General features: G+C 38.7%; 1 protein-coding gene across 1 annotated transcript in view; it reads left to right on the top strand.

The window, feature by feature from the left end:
• The window catches only part of TRIM66 (tripartite motif containing 66), a 54016-nt gene that overhangs the window by 16014 nt on the left and 18500 nt on the right, over positions 1 to 19502 (top strand). The window contains exons 4-10 of the mRNA XM_009918451.2: positions 5471 to 5603; positions 6237 to 6353; positions 8163 to 8277; positions 9676 to 9822; positions 9968 to 10085; positions 11451 to 12340; positions 13343 to 13492. Coding sequence (XP_009916753.2) covers positions 5471 to 5603; positions 6237 to 6353; positions 8163 to 8277; positions 9676 to 9822; positions 9968 to 10085; positions 11451 to 12340; positions 13343 to 13492 — 1670 coding nt within the window. The remainder of the gene's footprint in view (positions 1 to 5470; positions 5604 to 6236; positions 6354 to 8162; positions 8278 to 9675; positions 9823 to 9967; positions 10086 to 11450; positions 12341 to 13342; positions 13493 to 19502) is intronic.

Raw genomic sequence — 19502 nt, 5'->3', positions numbered from 1 at the left:
GCCTTTTCAGTCTGCGGAATGATGGACTAGGGTTTGATAGGCTACAACAGCAACAGGCCTTGCCCTTTCAGTATTTCTGTCCTCTTTTGGGTAATTTCTTTCAGGAAACTACCATCAAGCAATTCCTGTGCTTATGGACAAAGTGCGGGAGGGAAAGTCACAGGGAGCAGAAGGCTATGATCACTATAGGATGTTCTTTTCTAAGCCTGGACTGAAAAACATGGTTCCTGAGTGTGACCACTATATTGCCATCAGCAAGCACAAATGAAGCCCACTGGCACATATGTCTCATCCCTATAAAATGATGATCCATAGAAAGGACTATCATCTCCTATTACTGCTCATTATTTTCTTTCCTTATATGCCAGATATCTGCTGAGGAATATGCCAACCTAAACTTACTAAGCAATTTGTAACCTAAAATAAGAGTTTTGCAATTTTATGCAATGATTTAAGTTTACACTTTGCTCACATATGAAGTTATTTGTGCTAGAGTTTGTGCTGCACTATCATTCTTCTTCATAAAGAAGATGAAGGACAGAACAAGGAATAAATATAGGTGTAGCCTACTGATTATACTTCTTTTTTTTTTTTGGCTTTAGGATTTTGCTTGCAGAAGCCTATACTTTAGGCTTGCTATAGATGGAGTTCTTTTAAGTCTTGGGTGTTCATATCAAACAGAGTTTGAGGCCCTTGAGACATGATATGCTGTTGCCAAATAGTGTAAACGAACAAAAAAACCTCTGTAAGAATAGTAATAATAAAAAAGCACAGAAGACATTTAAATGTTTTCTGGCTCTTTTCTAGAGATTAATATAAACTGAAGTCTCCACAGTCCCTCAAATGCCCTGACTGGATGGACAATATGTTTTTCTTCTTGAGTTGATGGCAAGATAAGGACTGTGGTTTTGAGGCTCCAACTGTTTATAATTTCATTCCACTTTGAGTAAGATTACCAGCTCACGTTGTTGACAAATAATGTTAAGAAAATATACCTGTGACTTAGTTGTGGTTTTGTGCGTGCTGTATAAATAAAATGATGTAAACACATAAACTAAAATGCTTTCTCATCTTTTTAGTCCTAAATTCTGTGAGCTGAAAAAAAAATTAACAAGGAGGTTGGTAGCATATATATAGGCTAGTTAATCTAAAAATTGATTGGGAATGTAATCTGTGCTTTTAAAATTATTATTATTTATGTATATATTATTTATTTAGGACATAGATATCCCCTCAGGATATTTCAAAGAAAGCAAATATTAGGATATACTATTGAAATATATTTTATTTTTTATTTTCTGGAAATAAAGCATCCTCTGCTTTCAGATTCAGTAGCCACCTTCAGTCTGTGTATGGTGCTTCTGAGCAACTCTCAACTTCTTTGTAGGCCCTTGTAACCATTAAGAGACTCTCTGTCCCATTTATCTTGCACCCTTAAACTGTTCTGTCTTTTGCCATTTGCTTTACAAGGGCCAGACTTTCTTTTGTCATCTAAAAACCATAAGATTCCCTGGGTCTGAAATGAAGTAAAGTAGAAAAAAACCCCAACCACCAAACACATTAAATCCTGCCTATTCCTATTCATTTTGATAAAAAATTTCTTCCTTGAGTGGCAGAACTAAAGGAGCCTGGCTTCCCTGGGAAACCTTTCTTTCTGCTTCTTCATTCATAATACCCATGCTCCGTGTAACACATCTGATCACCCCTTGCCACACAGAACCTTCAGCTCTCTGTCACGGTTACCTGTGACATCCACTTACCCTGCACATCCTCCTGCTTCCTTCCTGGGCCATTGTCTGCCTGCTGGGTGAGACCCAGCTCACACAGCTGAACAGCTGAGCTGGCTGCCAGGCAGCACCCTTAGCCTGGTGACTCCTGAGGTTATGCTGCAGAACAGTGTGCCAATTTAATGTGATTTTTGAGAACTTTACCCTTCATTCAAATTTGTATTTAGAAGTCAAAGGCATGGGGAAGAGCAGGACTAGGCTGGAACAGAAAAATTTCATATTGTATAAGAAGAAAACAATTTTGAAGTAGCCAGATTTCTTTTTCCTACTGACTCATCCTTTGTAAGTCTGAAGTAAAGGCCCACAAAATGAATGCTGCTCGTAGGGGATTCCCTGTGAGGCCGCCTTGGTCTTGGAAAGGGCTCCATTCTTGTTTGGAAACAGCTGTATTTTATTCATTCCATAGCATTCTGTAACATCTGGTAGCCTGAGGGGGGCAGTTGTGCTAGTTAGAGTTCATTGTTGTGTACATGCTTATTGAGAACTGGAATGGGGAGTGGTCTGTGTCACAATTGTTCAGCTGAAAACTGTTACTGAACTCCTACATTGAAAAACAGACCTTATTTTTTTAAGCATAAACCTAGATAAATAGCATGCACTGGACATCATTTTGATTCCTCCCCCTGCAAATTTCCCACTAATGTTTATATGTTGTATGGTTGCTCCAGTGTATTCTTGTTAGCTGAACCACTTCTAGAGGTACTATAAAAAATTCCAGTTCTCTTGTGAGTGCCAGACTATTACTGCTGGTTATGAATATGAAGAGATGTGGTTCACAGATGGGTTAAACTGCACTACTTGCAGTATTTCAAAGATAACGATTTTTCCTGACAGTTAAAAAAAAAAAAAAAAGCAACCCAAAAGAACCCTGAAAACTCTGGATCTGTGACTGCAAGATCAAGACGTGAAAATGTTGAAATCTGCTTCTGGAATGAATTTGCTGAGCACTGAAGAACTAGGTGCTTGGAACATGGGCCAAAGCTTTATGACAGATTAAGCAGCAATCTTGGAGGAATAATCTCTGAAGGACAAACCTTTCACTGCAGGGGTCTGCATTAGCACTAGGAATAAGTGAACTTTGTTAAGTTTGAATTTCTGCAGAGCTCTTGAACTGCTTAAAGTCATAAAACCAGAATTTCTTCCTCCCTTAGTCCCAACTTTCTTAAAAGTACATTCAGCATTAGTACAGACTCTTTCCTTGTTAAGCGGAAATCTGTGCTATGCAACTGAGTAGAAACAGTCCTTTTACCAAAACTATGTTAGAAGTAGATGATCTGGTACTGACACACCAACTATTTATAGGCTAGTGCACAAACAGAATAATTTTCTCTTTGCTATACTGTTCTTTCCTTTCAGTCTCTCAAGGTTGAATATGAACCTATAAAATCAAAGTTTGAGTCACTGTGAATTACACAAGTTGAGGGAGGACTCTATTAGCCAAGATGAGATTGCTTTTCCAAAGTTGACATCAGCTGGCCAGAGGAACAGAGATTTAAAACTTTCTGTTAATTATTCAAGAGATCCATCTGAGGTAAAGAAAATACAGGCTGTAGAAAATGGTGACTCAACTGATGTTAATTCAGGATTTAGGGCAATAACAGAATAACAGCTTGCATGCTGTGCAGGTGCTGAACACTTAGAGGGGCTTTTCCAACTCATGAAAATTGAGATAGTTATTATGGGCTTTTTGTTTTTCTTTTAAGATATAATATCTGACTCCGTAGGGGAGGAAAAGATGATCTTTGACATCCACCTTGGTTATATATTGGTTATACAACCTACTTGGTTACATATTATTTGCATTGTCAGCTGCAGGTTTTAATGCAAAAGTACATATTTGCAGTACAATGAGAAAAGATTTGCTGTCAAGGTGACTTCGGTTTGTACCTTGATAGAAAAAAAAAACCATTGGAGTGGGCTAACAGCACCCTCTGATCCAATTTCCTCTTTTAATAATGCTATCTATTATAATTTGATTCAATAATAGTATCAACCAATAAACTTTCCTGAAGAATAAAGCATGGTACTGTAGTAAATGATTCATAACAATGTAAACTGTGTAATGCTGTTACATAAAAATCTTGGCCTAATTTATCTCAAATTATCTTCTTGCACACTATGTTAAGACAATGGAGGGGAAAGCCAATTGAACCATCTCAGAAATGTTTAGAGTAGATAGCAATCTAAAAAGTAGGAAATTTGGCATATTTAGAGCATGGCATGGATTTTCTCTGTGTTTTCATTCTCTTTGTCACCCATCAGGTTTTCTTAGCCTTTCTACTTGTATATTGTGCATTTTCCAATTTGAAAATAAAGCGACTAAATTAATATAGCTTGCTGTACACTGTGTGTCTGTGTTAACTGCAACAGTATCACTTCAGAGGCTTGATTGTATAAAGGGCTTTCTTTCCTTACAGGATGAGAGCCTGGTCCCTGCCACAAGTTGTTTTTTTTAAATGTTTAGATAAGTAAGTTAGGTTTGGTGGGGGAAAATTGAAACATTTTTCTCATTTTATGTGAACAAATAATGATATATAAATAAGCAATGTTTCTATTTCATTTAAAGTTTGTATCCATAAGTGTTATCTAACAATGATTGTTTTGTTTAATTTCTTGAGTGTTGGTAAAGAATAATAGGATAGTGTCTTTGTAGGAATACTTTGAGGACACAGCCATGTGCTTTTCTTGTTGTCCCCATATATGTCCCTATGTGCTAATAATGTTGATGGTTCTGTGGACAAGGATTTGAACACTGACCTGCATAAATCTGTCACTGTACTTTAGCATTGCTTGTGCTTTTTGACCATTTTGAGAGAATAGTGGTTTTCACCAGTAATAATGATGGGTGGTCCTTACACTGGTTAATAAAATAAGGCTCTGGAGTCTGTGTTTTGGGGGATCCAAGAGCTTCCCCCTCCCTGCCTTAACTATTAATGTAGATGTACTTGTGAATGTGTAACTTCAGTGGAAGGGGTTTTGTTTTGGTATGGTTTAGTGGGGTTTTGTTTGCATTCTTTCATTGAAAGTGTTCCTTCTTTCTAAAACAGTTCTGCTGTATGCAGGAAAGAAGGCAAGAATAGATTGTACAGGGGCAACACTTCCACTTTAGATATCCACTGTCCATTCTTACTCTTCATCACATTACTCTTTAGAAAATACTTTTAAGAACAGGTTTGAGTGCCTAATATCAATATCCCGTAGCTGCTGAAGCTTATGTACTGCATTTACAACAAATACAAGTTTGAAAAACAATTCCCCATGTGACTTTTTAAGAACAAAGGATTTCCTTGCTTCTGCTGTGACTTCAGGTTTATTTAATATATTTGCTTTTCTACATTTTACAATACAGATTTGTTGTCCGGTTTGCTGGACCAGAGCATTCAAAGTTGTGAGGCAGGTGCCCAAAATCGTGAGAGATATTTAAAACACATGAGAGTTTAGAGGACAATATGAATTTGGTTTGATGACTTGTTTCTGAACCTCTTTGATGTGCTCAGTTTGTAGGATGTATAAGGCCAGGAAAAAAATAAAAATAAACCCTGCATATAATCAGATGGTTCCAGGGTCTGGGTATTTTAAAAATAACATCAAGACTTTCAATAAAATTGTGAGAGTTTGGCAACTCTTTTTCTGAACTATAATAGTAATCTTTGTCAATGACACCATTGCTTTATATTCCTCAGCAACTGAAGATGAAGGAAGTGAGTTTTCCTTATTTTGTCCAGTGCACACTCAAGAGCCCCTCAAGCTGTTTTGTGAGACCTGTGATATCCTTACATGCCGCAGCTGCCTTCTGACAGAGCATAAGGAACACAGGTACCACACATTGATTCCTTAATCATAATCCTGTCTAAAACTGTAGCTAATTGAGATTTAAGACTATTCATCTGCATTTTCTGTCGGCTGAAGTTGCAGTCTAGTCCAAAGTTAAAAGCCATAGCAAACTCAGTTCAGTTGTCTTATGCTCATGCAGTGTAACACATGGGTTATTGCCCTCACAGAATCACTCACTGCTCTTCACAGTGTGTATGTTCCCATGTCTGCCCAGATGCTATGTATGCATGCATATAGTTCCTCGTGATTGTGCTCAAAGGCACAAGTTGAACTCGATACTTAGCATGGTTCAAATACTTCTGTTTGTCTTTATCAAAGACATCATGACTGTACAAGACAAGAGTTACTAACGCTTAAGCGTGCTGCTTGCCTGTGGAAGTGTGTGAGCCATGTAAGTAATTGTCTATACACAGTGACACTTTTTGTGAGATAAGCCTGCCTATATGAGGGGCAATAAAGTTTAGCTGTCACAGAGAACATTTGTAGTAGGAAACAAGTAGGGGACCATGTCCAGACAGGTATTAAGGCAGCTGGTCCCCTAAACTTATCATCTGATAAGTTGATTACTTATTAACAGAAAAAAACATGGTGTGAGAATTTCCCCTTTGTTCACAGGTTCAGACATCTTGATGAAGCTTTGCAAAATCAGAGACTTATCCTGGAAAATGTCATAACTAAAGTGGAAGAGAAAAAAAATGGGATTCAGGTTTCAGCTAAACAGATTGAAGACAGGTAATTGCTATGCATTTGTTTTTCATGAAAGTGGGTGATCAGTAAAAATATTATTTTCACTAAATGAAGATTAACAGAAGTAAATGCAGATGCTATATTTTCTTTTTTTCCTTGGAGGGTAGGAAATAATAGGAAGACTAAAAATATCAAATTCATGTTTAAGTGGTACTGACAAGTCATGGCATTGTAATACGTGATTCCATAGTCCTTATATGGCATGTGACAGCTGACTTCAGAGTTAAGATTTCTTTGTACAATCTGTTTCTGAACTAGAATTTGAAAATACTAGAAATAAAGATTATTTTTAAAATACCATATTTCTTCAAGAAACCTCAAAACAAACTGCAATTCCAGTCAAGACTAGTATAAAAATGAAAATATTTCATTATATGAACTGGATTTTGGCTACTGATTATGTATCTGTCAGCTGTTGGATCTCTCTTCTGCATGAATAAAACAATTTCAAACAGCCTGAAAGAGTACAAATCTATTTATACTACTTATACTCTAGTATAAAGTGAAATTTTTTTTTTATATGGCTTCTGTGTGTGTTTGTTGACAAAGAACTTTAGACTGTTCTTGGCATGATGTTTGAGAGAGTCAATCAGCATTAGCATGTCACATCCAGAGGATAGTGATCAACAGCTCAATGTCCAGATGGAGACCAGTGACACGTGGTGTCCCCCAAGGGTCCATATTGGGACCAATACTGTTTAATGTCTTCATCAACAACATAGACAGTGGGATCGAGTGCACCCTTAGCAAGTTTGCAGATGACTCCAAGTGAGTGGTGCAGTTGATGTGCCTGAGGGATGGGATGCCATTCAGAGGGACCTGGAGAAACTCAGGAAGTGGGTCCATGTGAACCTCATGAAGTTCAACAAGGCCAAGTACAAGGTCCTGCACCTGGGTCAGGGCAACCCCCCTGTATCAAGACAGGCTGGGGGATGAAAGGATTGAGAGCTGCCCTGCAGAGAACGCCTTGGGGGTGCTGGTGGATGAAAAGCTGGGTGTGAGCTGGCAATGGACTCTCACAGCCCAGAAAGCCAACTGTATCCTGGGCTGCATCAAAAGAAGCGTGGCTAGCAGGTTAAGAGAGGTAATTCTGCCCCTCTGCTTCACTCTTGTGAGACCCCATCTGCAGTACTGCATCCAGCTCTGGAGCCCTCAGCAAAAGAAAGACGTGGACCTGTGGGAGTGGGTCCAGAGAGGGGCCATAAAAATGATCAGAGGGCTGGAACACCTATGAGGGCTGGCTGAGAGAGTTGGGGTTGTTCAGCCTGGAGAAGAGAAGGCTCTGGGGAGATCTTATTGCGGCCTTCCAGTACTTAAAGGTGGCTTCTAAGAAAGATGGGGACAGACTTTTCAGTAGGGCCTGTAGTGATAGGACAAGGGGTAATGGTTTTAAACTGAAAGAGGGTAGATTCAGACTAGATATGAGGAAGAAACGTTTTATGATGAAGGTGGTGAAACACTGGAACAGTTGCCCAGAGAGGCTGTAGGTGCCCCATCCCTGGAAACATTCCAGGTCAGGTCAGACGGGGCTCTGAGCCACCTGATCTAGTTGAATATGTCCCTGCTCATTACAGGGGAGTTGGACTAGTTGACCTTTAAAGGTCCCTTCCAACCCAAACCATGCTATGATTCTATGGCTGAAGAGAAGTGTGGGAGAACTTATGGGGAACAGTACAACTTCCATTGTACTTCTCTGTCAATAGTTAGATCGGTTCTTGTAACAAATAACTACTAAGCTCTGAATAAATGACATACCAGTTGGCTCATCCAAGGATCTGTATCTCTTACCCATAGGTTGCTTGAAGTAAAACATTTATACAAAAAGGTAGAAAATCAAATAAAAATGGCCAAGATGGTTTTGATGAATGAAATCAATAAACGAACAAACATCCTTCTTGAACAACTTGAAGTAAGTAAGGCTAGTTTCTTTGATACCTTGGGAAATTAAACTAAATTAAATTTAATCCCAGTGCCAATGGAAAGAATATAGACTGTGAGAGATATTGTCCCTTTGCTTCTGTTTTCAAATATTTCTTTTTTTTTTTTTCCTGCAGTATTTTATGTGGAATCAATGGTTGACAAAGATTCAGGATGATGTGGCAAAATGTTTGCTTATCATGAGTTAACTACATTTTCTAATACAGTTACAGAGAATATGTGTGCACCTTTTGAGTACTTTCAAAACAAACCAGCTTCTGGTTTTAATATTTAATTTGTAGAAGACCATGAGCAGCATGTTTAATATCCTGTTTTGAAAATGATCCTCTGGTCTACTTTCTATAACAGAACCTGCAGTTGTGACTCTTCAGTTTTTCGATGTCCAGTTGAAGTATATATTCTATATATACTATAGGATATTATATACTATCTGTACGATTCTATTTTCGAATGTGCTGAGCACAAAACCTGCTATCAGATCTTATTAGAATTTCCCCTTCTCAGTTATTCTTGGGTAATTTTAGCAGGTATTGGAAAGACAAGGCCCTTGGCACTTGCTGGCTACATCTGAACTTACATATTTGACTCAAATATGGCTACTCAGCTAAGTAGCTTTACAAAAAAGAGAAATATGTTCTCATTTTGGTATTATTAAACATTAAGTAAATTCAGCGTTCATGTGTTTTGACAACATTTCAGTGTTTGCCTGAGTTATCTGTAACCATAACTGAACTGTGCATATGCTTGAAGTACACGCACAGTGCTCTGTTGAAGTGCATGTAGGGGGCATCAAATGAAATCAGGAGGTGCCACGTTCAAATCAAACAAGGACAGATAGTTCTTCACATAAATGGTAAATAAGTGTGGAACTCCTTGCTGCAAGATATTGTGCATGAGTTCAAAAGTTAGTTAGACAAATTCATAGAAAAATACACTGATAGTAATAATGTAGCCTCTGTCTTTGTGTTCCCTAAATCACGAATTGCTGGAGACTGGAAGACCATTCTGAGGAAATGCTGCATGCTTCCCCTCTTTTTATATTCTTTGTTGGGTCTCTTCTCTTGCATATTGTAAGAGACAAGAAAGTGGTCCAGGAGCAAATCTGATTCAATTTACACAGCTTTCTTGGGTTACATTATTCTGTTAAACCAAAGCCAGAATGATGTAGGTTGTTTGCTCCTGGAGAAGTCATTGTTCTTCCTGAATTCAGACATATCTGTTGACTAGGATTTGCTTTCTTTTTATGATTGGTGGTTTAAAGAGATTCTAAATAACAGTGTCACTGCAAATAATGCATAATGTAGTGCCAATGATTGTATGCATTATGTATGTCCGAAGAATGACATCTTCTACTGATTACTATTAACAGAAAATCACCAGTGAAAGGAAGCAGAAATTGGAGCAACAAATGCAAGGTGTTGTGGTTTTAAGCAGACAGGTAGAACATGTACAGAACTTCATCAGCTGGGCAGTGTGCAGTAAAAACGGCATCCCATTTCTCTTCAGTAAAGAACTGGTAAGAGCAATACTTATTTTGTCAGTAAATTGTGCAGTAAGCACAATTGTGAGAACTTTTTAAAGGATTTAATGTTTCTTAGATAAAACATTTTTCATGATCTTATAACTGTGAATAAAATCATCATCCTTTGATCTGTTACCAGATTGTATTTCAGATCCAGCGCTTGTTAGAGACAAACTGTAACACAGACATAGGCCCTCCTCTGAAGATCAGATTTACTTGGGATCCCTCCTACTGGACTAAACAACTGTCCAATTTGGGTAAGAAAAATATATTGTTGTTTATTAGGCAAGTGCCCAAAGCTAGACAAGACAGATATAGACAATACAGTACTTCCCCTAAAGTGCTATCCTTTTTTGTTTGGACAACCAGTTTTGTACCTCTTGTCACATACTGAAGAAAAGCTAGTATGGCTGAATTTTCCTGTTTTTCCCTCTGGTTATATCAATTCACCTATTAAGACATCATTATAGATAAGCATTACCTTATAAACATTACCTAGAAATACACTCTATAAATATCATGTTTGATGGTCTTACAAGATCACAATGTAAGAACACAACTACTAGTTTAGTGGAAACACTGTGCAGGACTAAACAAATAACTTTTAACTGAAATTACTTAAAATGTAGTGTCACTGGCTATCAAATAGCCTTGACTTTGTCCAATGTATTTGAAATTCAGTTCTGTCCCAGCAAGCAATAGCTCTCTAGCTACACCACTGTGACTGTGGCAGTCCTGTAAGGAGTACCTTGGGTGAAATGGAGTATCTGCAGTGGGCCTTGTGCTATTATTTCCTTTGCCTTACCCAGGGGCAGATGGGCTCAGTCATGCCTGGGCTTCTCAGATCCTTCAGTATCTTAATGGCCAAGGGACCTGAGCAGTGCTTGAGACACTTAAAATTAATGGGCACAAAGATGGCTTTAAGACATTGGCTGTATAATAATTACAGTGTTATTTATATAATGAATGTGCATACTGTGCTTACTGTGACTTTGTTTCCCACCAGCTATAAATTTCACAACTGCAGTGAGTTTTTACAGTAAATTCAGTTTGGTGGGCCAATCAATGGTCTAAAAGATTGGTTCTCTTCCCATTTTAAGATATTTAAAATTAGATGGTGTAAAACACTATCAAAAGTATTACAGGCAATAATCTTCTCTTGACTAAAAGCATGGACAAGATCAGTTCATAGGTCACTTCTGTTTCTAGCTTTTATGATTCTCACCTACATAACATCAATCTCTTTTATTTTTGTCACTTTCACCCTGGAAGCAGTCTTTTGTACCTGTGCTTATGGATGAGAAGCTATGCTCATACTTTAGTAAAAAATGGAAGTATAAACCATATCCATCAGTTAAAATAAGTTGAGATCAATTTTTCAAAGTATTTGCTGGTAATTCAACCATGAGTTCCCCTGACATCAGTGGGAGTTTGGTGTGATTTTACATCACTGAAAAATCTTGAAAAATTTGTCTTGAAGGTATGTTGAAGGACTGTTTGGATAGGACATTTGAATATCTTTTATATTTGAAACGAGGACATGGAAATGGCCATCATTCACAGTTTTTATTGTGTAAATTTGTCAAGATCATAGGAGGGAGTAAATTTGCTGTTTTTTTCAGGTGGTTTCACTATGGAAGGTGGACAGGTTTCTCACTCAGATGTGCTACTCTGCGGAAATGTGCAAGGATTACAGACCTCCTCGTATCATGGGCACCGTTCACCAGCAACACAGCTGGAGCCTGTGAATAGCCAGCCACATCAGTTTCCACCTGCAGTTCAGTGTCCTACGCCTGTGTGTTGCTCACACTGCCTCAGCACACCTCACGCAAACAAAGCTCAGCCTTCTTACCAAGACATAAACCGCCATCAAAATTTTCGACAACCTCCTGAACTGCATCAGCAGCACTTTCCTCTGCAGTACGCCATGCAGCAACGTGACAAAGACCAAAGGGGTGCCCCCCAGCCTATGAAGCTAACACAGTCTGGGCTGGAACAGCAGTCACGGTCAGAGCCAGAGTATGAGTCCGGGAGGATGGGAAAGCACTTACCATCCCAGCAGCTGCAGCAAACTGCACCCCTGGGTTATGCTGTTGTATCACATGAGGCTCAGCAAGTTCGCACGAGCCATCCACAGCAATTCCGCGCACAGGCTTCTTTGCAGACATCAACTGTGCAAGTGCAACTTGGTCATCTCCAGAAGATAAAATCTAACCACTTGCAGCAGCCACCACAGCAGCAGCAGCTGCCACCAGCATCACCACCATCAGGTCAGAATGAGAACACTCACAAACAAGTCATCCAGCAGAGCCTGGACATAATGCACCACCAGTTTGAGCTGGAGGAGATGAAAAAGGATCTGGAGCTTCTTCTGCAGGCCCAGGGACAGTCCAGCTTGCAGCTGAACCAAGCTAAGACACCTCAGCATGTTCAACAGACCATAGTTGGTCAAATCAACTACATAGTGAGGCAGCCAGCCCCAGTTCAGCAACAAATCCAAGATGAAGCACAAGTAAGTTCTCTAAAAGTTCTTTCCTATTGCATTTAGTCAATGCAAGCTCAGAAATGGGAGACACCTTTGAGATTCATGTGTTGGTTGAACTTTCTATTGTTGTCTATGTTTGTATTCAGCAGAGGCTTCATGCCTCATGCAGATTGAGCCAAAATTTTCTGTAAAGTGCTGCATAAACAACCTGGATCGCAAAGATCTGAATCTCTAAGTAGACGAGGTGAGTAGCAGGTGGGAGAATAAAAGCATCATTTTTCCTCCTTTGTGAATAGGTAACTGGAGGACTGCAGTAGTTTCACTCTCCATTTCAACTCCTTTTTACTGGAAACTTTAAGCCCTGGGTCCTTGGAAAAGATTTCCTTTTGATTCTGAATGATTAGTGAAAAAAGAATGAAGAACATCTTTTTTTGGTCTGAGAGTTATTTCCCATTCTACTAGTAACTGCTCTTGCTACTGCATCATGTCCTTTAAGACTTTCATCAGTATTCATACATGCTGTTCTGTTACAGTTTTGTCAGCAGCACTAATTTCTCCCTTTTTTTCTCTGTTGGTAAGAATCCTGCTTTTGAAAAAGGGACAGTGCTTGGTGGTAAGCATCCAAACTACAAGGCAGATAAGGTGCAGAATAAGGTGGCTTTGAAACCCATTCAAAACAGTGGGGATTGCAGTAGAAAAGTGGCTGGGACTTCCCACTGTGTAAATTCTGTGGAGTTCCCACCTTGAATAGCTCTCAAAATGACTTACTTGTAGGGGCAGACTGCAGGCTTTTGGAATAGCTGTACATTTCAGCAGCTTTATTGATTTTTATTTTTATTTTAATTCATTAATGTTTCAGAGAAATCTTTCTCTATTCATTTATCTCTCTACTTAGGGGTACTTTGAACAACTTTGTTGTTTTAGTCTTTCCAGTGTTGTCATATTGTGTATGCTGTGAGTTGATGTGAATTTGTTACCATTTTTCTTTCTGAGATTTTGAAAACACACATCCTTAATTGTGATTTGTAGGTCTGTGAGAGTTCCACTGAACCTGATGCCCAGAAACCTGACAGAAGTGATAGTCCCTCCCTGGCACAGTTACTAGATGAAGAAGCCAGTGTGAGCGGTCACTCCGCTGAGAGCACATTGCAACAATCAGCTTTCCACCCAGTAAGGAAGGTATAAAGAACTTTTTTTAAAGAAGTATTTTAAAGGGAAAACGTGGTTTGATAATATTGAATATAATATAGCATTGGAATCTGCAATCAGGTTGAAAAAATTAAAATACAGTAAAAGTTGACAAAATGGCTGTCAATCTTGGAAGACAGTCATAGCCTAACCTAGTGTGCATCTCCCAGTAAGATGCCTACACGCTGTGCTGTACCCAGGATCAGCAACGGCTCTATAACTCGTAGTGTTTAGATTTGGCTGGCATGATTGTTAAGCATGAACTGGTGAATGAATAGAAGACCTATTTCTTCACTGAGTAAATTCTGTCCAGTCCCTATCTCTAGGGATTTAACTGTCAAGACTTGCTAATTACCATACTAGCAGCAGTTAATTTGAAAAAAAAAAAAAATCAGAGATTCTGATGAAATCAGGCCTGAGAATCATCCTTCAAAATAGTTGCCCTGGAAATAACAACACTAATTATTACTGAACATGTGGTGTCTGAAAAGGGTATAATTCTGTTATACTCCTCCTTGCTCATGTATAAGCAGAAAAATAATAGATTTCTGTATCTCTAGAATATTTCAGCACATAATAGATTCATGCTTTGATCCTTGCACCTACTGGGAGGCCCTAACTATTGGAGAAGCAGCATAAACAAAACCAGGAAGGCTCATCTATATCAGTAGATCCTTGCTGGCTCTGGATATCACCTGTGCATTTGAGGCAGAGAAGCTGCCTTTTACCTCTCTGTACAGTTTGTTTAAAACACTCCAAACAACACTTCATATTCTGGTTGCTCAAATCTGTTTGGTACTTTTGTGCATGACTCATGTTCTGTACCATGTAGAAGTGTTTCATGGATATTTTTCTTGGAATTTGTGTGCAGAATATTGTGGAAAAACTTGTCTTTCCTTACTAGCCCCAAAAGGAAGTTATTTTATCCTTCTTTATTTAGTATGTAGCTTTGTTGACCCAACATATTTATGATGAAATACCCATTCAGAAAGTTGTTGGAGATCCTTTTGGGAATTGTAGAGACACAGAAAGGTAATGATTACTGAGGATCTGGAAGCAGCATGCAAATCAGATTTGGAAGCCACAAAGAAATCTGCAGTTGCTAACTTAATCCTGTAGATGTTATGACATTTCTGGGTCAGGCTGATGGTATCACAACATTCTGAGATGATGCTCTTTGGCTCTGAACTTTCACATGTGGAGGCAGATCTCCCTCAACCTCTGATGACAGAGCACAGGACTGAGGAAAGCTGTGCAAATTTTCTAGGATAGGGCTACCTTTACTTTAGGATATGACTGTAAAAATTGAAGATATGTATTTAAGCCCTGAGCAAGACAATGAACCTAAGCACATACTTTTCTTGTAATGCAGACACACCCTCAAAGTTATTTGTGAAAATGAATGATGATGCTAACCAACTAGCTTTCAGAGGCTTTTTCTACATGCATGTTGAAGAAGCTGTCCTTTTTCTTCTGGACCTGTAAAGGAAGGTTACTCCCAACAGCTTAAACAAGAAAAGTCAGAAAGAGGGTAGAAAATGGAAGCAGGTGTGCAAGAGAGAGCCTAGTGTAGTCTGATGGGAAAAAGAGGAGAAAAAAAGGAAGAAGGGCTGATTCATTGCTGTACAAGCTGAGAAGGCAGCAAGAGGAGGATACTCCTAGAAAAAAAAAATGGAAATTTTTCTAATGGTGCTGAGAAGTGTATGCTCTTGTGCAGAAAGCACAGGTGTCTCTGTTTTTTTACTAGTTTCCTGGTACCTCTGCAAGAAATGAGGACATTCAACTGCTACAGTATCCCCCATCTTTGATTGTATTTATCTCTTGTAATGAGCTGTTTGGGATGAAGCCATAATGTACTGACAGCTCTGGCAGTGGCTAATTAGAAATGATGAAGGGAAGCAGGACAATAAGGAAACCCTTGAAACAGATTCTTCATGAATGCTGTTTAAAGATGTCTGCTTTTGCTGACAATTAGATTAAATCTACATTTAAATAGGAGATTGGTTCCTATTTAAGAACAAGGGGATGTGTCTATTGAGTCTCATCTCTGTTTCACCTGATTAAATATTTGCACGGTCATGTCCAGACAAAAATATCTGTAGAGGTATTTGTCTATTTATTTTCATATGGCCTGTATTCAGAACATTTAATCTCTCTCAAGTTCTTGGAGGACATGGAAAAAGTGAAAGTGGTGAAGTCTGAAATACTGCACTTGGAAAATACGGTGGAGAAAATGGCTAGAGAAACCTTTTGCTACCTGTAGAAGAGATGTATTCTGCCTTTTGGAGAATAATTGGTATTGGACTTCTTGGCCTTGTGTTGCAGTTCTGTTGAACTCTGACAGGGTTCGTTGTGCACAGCATTCTTAGTGGAGTAGGTAATTCTCTGGCTACTGAGATTCTCTCATTAACAAGAAAGCAGTGTGAACCATGATGTAGAAAAACTCAGAATTAACTGTTTAGTGGTACGTTTGCCAAGATCTGTCAAAAAAGAAAAGCTTCCATTAGCCCAGTGGTTTCCTTTATTTTGGAGGGGAGCAAGACTTGATTGCTCATGTAATTAAACATCTGTGCATTAATTTTGAAACATGTTTATGGTATGCATTTGAATACTATTGGCTGATAACTAGATGAATTGTCTGCATATGGGATCATATTTATGTGTGAAGCAATATAGAGCAGATGCTATTAATAGTTTGGGATCAAAACATTACTCATAAACGGGGAAACCACAAGTACGTTATTCAGATCATCCCAGACAAGTGCTGGTGCAGCCGTTACACCACGGTGTGAGGCACACGTATGCCATGTGAGTGCCTTTGAGTTCAAAGAACGCCTGTTTAAGTTACTCTGATGAGTACTGTTTTCTGTCCCTCACATTTCAAGCTGTTTATTGATAAGGAGAAGGAGAGAAGCAAGGATGAAACATTTTGTGCACTTGTAAAATGTCCTTGTGTGTTAGATTTCACCATCTATCAGGACAAAAAATAAATCTAGCTTCAATGAGCAGACAGAATTCTGGCTTTCCAGTCATATAAAATAAGGTTTTCTAGCTGGTGTTGATCAGAAACATTGGCATCAAGGCTATTGCTGTCTTAAAGTTCAGAGTAATTCCTGTCTGTGCCTACCTGCTCTCTATGTATGTGTACAGTATAGTCTCTAAACATGTAACTTCAGTTATGTGTGGGCTTATTTTCATTTGTTTCACTGTTTTTGGAACAGTAATGGTGATATTTTTTCAGCCTTTCTGTCTTCCTGTGTATTCCTCTAACTATTCTTTCTCTGTGAATTGCATTTTTTGTGCAGAATAAATGTTTCTATACTTAGACCATTGATTGTTTGACATAAGTCAAGTACTGCACTTAGCATAACTTTGGGCTTGATTAGCACCTTTTAAGAATGCAACACTAGAAATGAAAGTTTCCTGTCTATGTACAAAATGGATACCATTTTCTCTTCACGGTCCCCTGTCAGTATACTTCACTCATGTAGCTGGGACCTCTGTTTTGGATCATGGAGTTATTCTGTCTCCATGCCTGTCAAATACCCAACCTCTCCAGTAAGAATGCCAGCAAGACAGAGGACAAATCTCAGAATAACTTTTGTGATACCTGCACTTTTTTCTGGGGAATCGTGCCAAGCTCTGGTAAACAGATTTTATACAAACTATTGAATTGCTAAGTTGCAGTGTGAAGGAATGAGTACTCAGTTAGATTAACAATTTTGTGGAAAGGGTTACCAACCTTCTGGAATGATACGGTCCTCCTGTTGCTTTTACATACTATGATATTGAGTTATTAATTTGCGCACAGGACTGGAGAGGTCATCTATTCTGGAGCAGAGGCAAAAATAATAAGATATTTTTGGCCTAATTGTGTTTTCAAGTGTAATAAAGGGCATAAAATTCCTGTTTTGCTTACATGTACCTAATTGTCATTTGTGGCTGTGATGAGCAAGAGGTCTAAAGGCTGTACCTAGCATTTGAAGAAATGTCATAATTACTGTACTATAGCACAAATTTGTAGTTTGAGCCTCAGGTACTGCTGCAACAGACATTGGCATTGTTGCAGGGCCAGCTGGACATCTCTCCTCCTCAGAGCCATAAGTGTACCCCTTTCTCTAGTTAGAAGCAGGGCCTTTCTTCTGCGAGGGAGGATTCCTTGCCTTGTCCAGCTGTTGGCTTCGGTCCTGGGCAGTAGACTACTCTGTACCATCCCCACTCATCCGAAAAACCTAACTGGCTTGGGCATTTGTGGTTCTGCCTTCTGGGACACTGATCAGTTGTGAGTAGATTGGACAGTGTTTGTCAAACCCACGTTTGGTTATGTTCCTTAGAAAACTTTGAGGGTTTCTTCCCTTGAGCTATTATTTCACCTTCTGCTTAAAATAAATCTCTGAATACGTCATGCACTTGATTAGTAAATTATTACTGAACAGCTGTATCTGTTCATGTATAGCTGTAGCCAATAGCAGATGCTTAGGAAAGGGTATAATAAACAGATGAATATAAACTGATCCTTTTATGATACACTATCCCAGCTTCTGAAAAACAGCATGTTAGGGATTTTCCGATATGAAGGTTGCACCCAGACAATTGTGTTTTGCAGCTCTTCATGGTCCCCTCCTCTGTGAATTTGTCTAATCCATTTTTGGAGTCCATTTTAATACTATTGGTCTCCTCAGCATTCAGCAGCGACTGAGTTTTGCATAGCATGAGAATTTCCTCTGTTTCCTTACTTTAAGTCTGTTGCCTGATAATTCAGTAGGTTGCCTTCTAGTTCTTGTGTTAGGAAAACCAGTGAATAATCACTCTATATTCACCACCTTCATAATATCCATATTTTATAGGTCTATATTGAATTTCCTCTCAAACATTTGTTTTTAAAGCTGAAAAGTGATTGCTGGTCTCTCTAGTGTAATTTTTTTTCATGGAAGCCATTCTATACTTTGGCCCTTTATATCTTTGGCCATTTTTCCTATATTTTGTGAGTTTGATAAATCCTTTTTGAGACAGGGTGACCAGAAATAGTAATCAAGGTGTAAGACGTGGAAATTTTGTACAGTGCTATAACGCTGATTTTTGTATTGTTCTTTCTGATTTGCAGTAAGTCCCAGCTTCTAAGTTCAAGAGCTCTGTCTGTCTCAAGCACCATAAAGTAGCTGAAATGGGGAAATCTAGAAAATATTCCATGCCATCCAAGCAGCACTCTTGAGAGCACTCTGAGAGAGGCTTCTGTTTTATTCCAATTATATGCAATGGTGGCATTTCATGCAAGACTAACGTAGTGACAGTTCATGGTGGAACCTCTCAACCTCTCCTGGGACTTGATGCATGTGAACTTCTAGGCTCTGACATGCCAGTGCTGCTGTTACTACAGGATTATCAGAGAGAAGAGTTGATCTCAGTCTGCTGTAGGTGGCTTTCTTGGGTATTTTGCCCCAACACATTTGTCCTAAGCTTTATTATTGACAACTCTTCCATCTCGGTGGCAAGTGCTTAACTAGTGATTTATTTTGTTTTTTGTTTTTGTTTTTTTTTTCTTTAAAAGCATGCGAAATTTTTGGGAGAGGGGTTGTGGGGCAAAGTACAGGTTTTATTTTTATTAGTATTGCACTGAGCATGTTGTGACTACTTAGTGACTGAAAGTAATAATAATTTAATACCCTACCCTAGGACTTAAAATCTGAACTTGGGACCAGGGTGAGTTTGTTGTTGCTGTTTTTTTTCTAATTACTCTTAATTTTAGGGGGATTAGAGGTGAAGGAAGTAATGACAGCAGCCTGGACTTTAGGGTCCTGCAAATTCCTAAAGTATCAGACTATTTTTTGACTTTAAAGAATTGAGCTGCTTACAGCACAAATGCGTTCATGCTTAATGCAATTAGATACATTTCCCAGAATGTTAATTTAACAAAACCTTTTCCTTTGACCTGGAAAAAAGGATAAATAAAACATGATGCTGCTTGCTCCATACAGTCTCTTCCTCCTTCCGCTTTAAGCGA

This window comes from Haliaeetus albicilla, chromosome 16 (genome assembly GCF_947461875.1).
Source record: "Haliaeetus albicilla chromosome 16, bHalAlb1.1, whole genome shotgun sequence".
In the NCBI taxonomy this organism is placed as follows: domain Eukaryota; kingdom Metazoa; phylum Chordata; class Aves; order Accipitriformes; family Accipitridae; genus Haliaeetus; species Haliaeetus albicilla.
This window is presented reverse-complemented; position numbering and strand designations above follow the sequence as displayed.